Here is a 4,944-nt window from a genome sequence, read left to right as displayed (position 1 = left end):
GCCAAGCTGAAATGATCTGTCATAGAGCGTAAGAGACCGAGGCCAAGTGACACTGTGGCACCTCTCGTGCATGCGGAACAAGCCACAGGCATGCATGTAGCTACTCGATCGTATCGGTGACTGCGCGCGGCCGCCTTTTATGCTGGGTACGGCATTGACTGGTGTAAGCTAGCCGCCGTGACCGCCGACGACCAAACCACGGAAACGGTGCCCATCGACCGGCCTCTCTCCCATCGAAGCCAGACCCTTTATAAATACACGTATAATCTTCGTAAATACATGTGCCATGCAAACCTAAGGTCCACCTCGATACATCCTCATTTGCCTACTCGATTCAAAGGCCACGCCGAGGTAGCTCGATCGTAGCTGCACCCACCACCAACAAATTGAACAATGGAGCTTGGATCGTTGCCGCTGCTCGGCTTCCTTGTCTCACTGATCTTCTTATTGCTCGTCAAACACGTCGTGACCATTTGCACTTGCTCCGCGCCAGGAAAGCGGCTGCCGCCTGGGCCATGGAAGCTGCCGCTCCTGGGCAGCCTCCATCACGTCCTGCTGTCGCGCTACGGCGACCTCCCGCACCGGGCCCTGCGTGAGCTCTCCGGCATACACGGCCCGCTCATGCTGCTCCGTTTCGGCGTCGTACCCACGCTGGTCGTCTCCTCCGCCGAGGCCGCCAGGGAGGTCCTCAAAACGCACGACACCGCCTTCGCCAGCCGCCACCTGTCGCCCACGCTGGCCGTCTTCAGCCGCGGCGGCCAAGACATCCTCTTCTCCCCCTACGGCGACCTGTGGCGCCAGCTCCGCCGCGTCTGCGTCCTAGAGCTCCTCAGCACGCGCCGCGTGCAGTCCATGCGCCACATCCTCGTCGATGAGTGATTTGTAAACAATACTATTCTGAATATTTTTAATAAAAAGGCCGTGTGCATCACCATGATGCAGAAGCCGGGGAAGACCCCCATTTCGAAAAAAAACATCCGCGAGGACGAGACCGCCGGCCTGGTCCGCTCCCTTGCGGACGAGTGCGCTCGCACCGGCGGCGTCGGCGCCGTGGTTGATATCGCCGAGCGGATGTCGCACGTGATAAACAACATCGTGGTGCGATCGGCCATCGGCAGCCGGTGCCCGCGGCGCGACGAGTTCGTGCGCGAGATCGATGAGTCGGTGAAGCTCACCGCCGGCTTCAACCTGGCCGACCTGTTCCCCTCGTCCACGCTGGCGCGCTGGCTCAGCGGCGGGCTTCGCAAGGCCGAGCGGTGTAACCAACAGATGTGCGACATCATGAAGGACATCATCCTGGAGCGTACTACTGCAGGCGCCCATGGACGTAGCGACGGCGAGGAGGACATACTCAGCGTGCTGCTCAGGGTGCAGAGCGACGGCGGCGTGCAGTGCGCCCTCACCACCGAGATCATCACCACCGTCATCCTGGTTACTGCCCCATCTCTGATCTCAGCATGAATCATTCCATACTTCAAGCGCTAGCTAGGAAGGAATACGATCTCTTCTTAATTACCAAATATGCTCACACTTCCTGATTCCAGGAGATTTTTGCTGCCGGGAGCGGGACGTCATCCACGACACTCGAATGGGCCATGTCGGAGCTGGTAATGAACCCAGATCTCCTCCGCAGGGCCCAGGCGGAGGTGAGGGGCGCATTCAAGGGGCAAAGCAAGATAACAGAGTGCGACGTGGGAAAGCTAAGCTACCTTCATCTGGTGATCAGGGAGACGTTGCGCCTGCACGCGCCGGTGCCGTTCCTGCTGCCCAGGCAGTGCCGGGAGCGGTGCGAGGTGATGGGCTACGACATCCCCGAGGGAACAAAGGTGCTGGTGAACACTTGGGCGATGTGCAGGGATGGCGCATACTGGGAGGACGCCGAGGAGTTCAAGCCGCAGAGGTTCGAGGCGAGCACCGCCATGGACTTCAAGGGCGGCGACTTCGAGTTCATCCCCTTTGGGGCAGGCAGGAGGATGTGCCCCGGCGTGGCGCTCGGCCTGGCCAACATGGAGCTCCTGCTCGCCAGCCTCCTCTACCACTTCGACTGGGAGCTTCCGAGCGGTGATGAGCTCGACATGTCCGAGTCCTTCGGCATTACAATACGGAGGAAGTCCAAGCTCGTGTTGCGCGCGACGCAGCGTTTTCCATGAGCGAATTACTAACGTATATGCTCCCTCCGTTTCATGTGACGCCCGCGGAGTACTCCTAGTTATGCTGTCCCAGAAAATAAAGTGTGATTCTCTTAATGTTTGGTTGTGACTATTTCTCAAACCTCATTTAATCAGATGATTTTATTCAATTTCAGTTGCAATACTAGGACGAATGACTAAGTACAGTCAATGATTCGAAGCATTCTTTTAGTTTCATCTCCACTTGCAACTGAGAAAAGTACAGTCAATGATTCGAAGCATTCTTTTAGTTTCATCTCCACTTGCAACTAAGAAAAATCTCAGTTGCAATCTCAGTTGCAACCGAAAAAACTTAGTTGTAACTCATATACACTAATCACGATGCAAATCGAATGGTGTAGGAGTTAACTGGGTAGAACTTAGTTCTCAGCTTAAAACTACCAAATCCCTTAATGCTTTAGTATCAAATAATTTTGTCCTCACACGCACTACCGGAAAATCAATTGCCGCTGAATGGGATTGTTTGCTAAGTGTAAACAGTTTAAAACTTGGCAAACAACCCTTTTTACCAAGTGCCACGCCAAAACACACGACAAGGAGTTAGTACTCAGCAAAGACAGAAAGAAATTCGGCAAAGACTCGGGAAAACACGTTGGTGCAAAGAATGGTGACTATTACTGTTGGAGATGTGACCTAGAGGCAAATAATAAAGTGTTTATTATCATATCTCATTAGTTCATAATAAGTTTTATGTTATGCTATAACTGTATCAATCGGAAATATTAGTACATGTGTGGTATGTAAACAAATCAGAGTCCCTGATGAGACAATGTGGAAACTAGCTCATTAGTCAACAGATGATCGAGGTTTCCCGATCATGGGCACTTATGTCAATGGGATCATATCATTAGATGAATGATATGATGCGCATACCCAATAAAAGTATTGCAACATGATCAAGTCACAACGTTCATCTTTACGATAATTATGAAAGAGTAGTAACCTACTTCTTAGATCGTGAGATCATATCTAATTAGTACCACCGGATGTTGCATTGGCTGCATCAACCGTCACACCGTAACAGGGTGATCATAAAAGTGTCTGTGAGGTACTCCGAAGGGGTAGAATGAGGCCTATGTATTAAGATCGGGATTTTTTTTATCCACCTGATGGAAAGATACTCTAGGCCCACTCGATGATATTGCATCCATAGAGCTACACAACGTATGACTAGGTCATGAGGATGGAATACCATAGGAACGAGTTAATAATGTTTATCGGTAACGAGATTGAACTAGGTATGATGATACCGATGATCAGATCTCGGGCAAGTCTAGTATTAGAAATAAGCTAGCCATCAAAGGAAAGATGATCAATAACCCGACTGATGCTTTACTACAAATGTCTTTACATATGCATAGGTGGAGGGTTCTGGTCAAACCGATGGATAGGGGACTACTGGATGCGGCGCTGGGAGAGATTAGGAGGCTCCAGACGTGGACGAGAGATGGCGGCACGTGACCTCTCTTATATGTATTGTGTGTACTTTGATCTATCCCGTTGTTATGTGGCGTTCAACGTGAGTACCCGCTAGGGTTGAACTGTTTTATGTGGTGGGTTTCGAACCCGGTGTAAAACTCTATGTGGTTGGTGGTTGGCTTTATATATAAAGCTGGCCGTTTGGCCTTATGTTTTTTTAAAAATGGTGATAAATCAAGAAATTTCTGATGGGTCTGATTGCAGCTCCCTGTCTAACTGATGTATTTGTATTAATTACTTCTTTGTTGTGTGTTCCTCTTATTAGTCTGAACTGTGTTAGCATGAGGAGTATCTGTCAATACTATCCAAATGCTACGGAGGTGTAATTCAATCTGTTGTTGTGCTCCTTGCATGTACTTGTTAGTTGTTACAGGTTGGTTGACAACATAATAAGTTTAGGAAATGCAAAGTGTATACTCTCGTGTCACTGGCGTAGAACACTGCATGCATGCGTTGGATATATAGAACCTCTGTTCGTTTCACCTAAAATAGACTGAAGTTTACGACGGTCTGTAGCAAGAGGTGCAGCTTAACTGGCCCGAATCTCGTAAGATTAACCACAGTGTGTATAAGACATGATTACACAAGGATTTGTCAGTAATGACTATTTTCCGGTAATGATCAGTAGTACAAACAACTTTGGAAGACATCGAAATAGAACTGACTTGCAGCTACTGGAAAAGAAATCAGAGAAGTACTCCTGCCAAGGAAGCTTCTTTATGCTCTGGACTGGAATGTCGCAAACGATTAGACAAGGTGGTGCATATTTGATGTTCAGTATGTTACGAGCGCTCACCTGACATATATGTTGCGGTTTTGTGTGGAAAATATTTTCAGTTATCTGAAACAATAGACCACTTATTAAAAAAAATGTGCAGCTCTCAGTTAGATAATTTTTCTCGTGAAAACACATATTTATGTGCATAATCTCATGTACACATAAGATTTCTTTTGAATATTTTGAGACCTATAAAAGTATCACTAGAGTTTATGAGCTGATGGGGACATAGCCCACGGATCCCATTACCAGGAGGACTTGCCAGGACTGGCCAAGGAAACACGTGCCACTCGCCAGGGTCGACTGGCCTAGGAAGCACACACGGGCCTGGGACGACCCCCCCCCCCCCCCCCCGCGGGTCGGCCCTGCCTTTTACTCCTGGAGGGGCTGAACCTAGGTAACCATGTGTGTCTTTTTACAATCTCGATCCGTAGATGTGATGAGGACATCCCTATTACATTACTACCTCCGTCATTGCAAGATGAAGACCATGCTGCT

General features: G+C 49.3%; 1 protein-coding gene across 1 annotated transcript; it reads left to right on the top strand.

Moving 5' to 3' along the window:
* Nucleotides 1-393: 393 nt before the first annotated feature.
* Nucleotides 394-2,150, top strand: LOC124662437 (dolabradiene monooxygenase-like). The gene is made up of 3 exons (XM_047200277.1): nt 394-861; nt 976-1,431; nt 1,545-2,150. The coding sequence occupies exons 1-3, from the start codon at nt 394-396 to the stop codon at nt 2,148-2,150; spliced, it is 1,530 nt and encodes a 509-aa protein (XP_047056233.1).
* Nucleotides 2,151-4,944: the final 2,794 nt, after the last annotated feature.

This window comes from Lolium rigidum, chromosome 6 (assembly GCF_022539505.1).
Source record: "Lolium rigidum isolate FL_2022 chromosome 6, APGP_CSIRO_Lrig_0.1, whole genome shotgun sequence".
Lineage (NCBI taxonomy): Eukaryota > Viridiplantae > Streptophyta > Magnoliopsida > Poales > Poaceae > Lolium > Lolium rigidum.
This window is presented reverse-complemented; position numbering and strand designations above follow the sequence as displayed.

What these genes read in the sequence shown, in the direction of transcription:
- LOC124662437 (XM_047200277.1), top strand. Translation starts at nt 394, where the DNA reads ATGGAGCTTGGATCGTTGCCGCTGCTCGGCTTCCTTGTCTCACTGATC. An exon ending in GCGTGCAGTCCATGCGCCAC is followed by an intron (nt 862 to 975) that starts ATCCTCGTCGAT and finishes TCGAAAAAAAAC; the next exon opens with ATCCGCGAGGACGAGACCGC. An exon ending in TCATCACCACCGTCATCCTG is followed by an intron (nt 1,432 to 1,544) that starts GTTACTGCCCCA and finishes TCCTGATTCCAG; the next exon opens with GAGATTTTTGCTGCCGGGAG.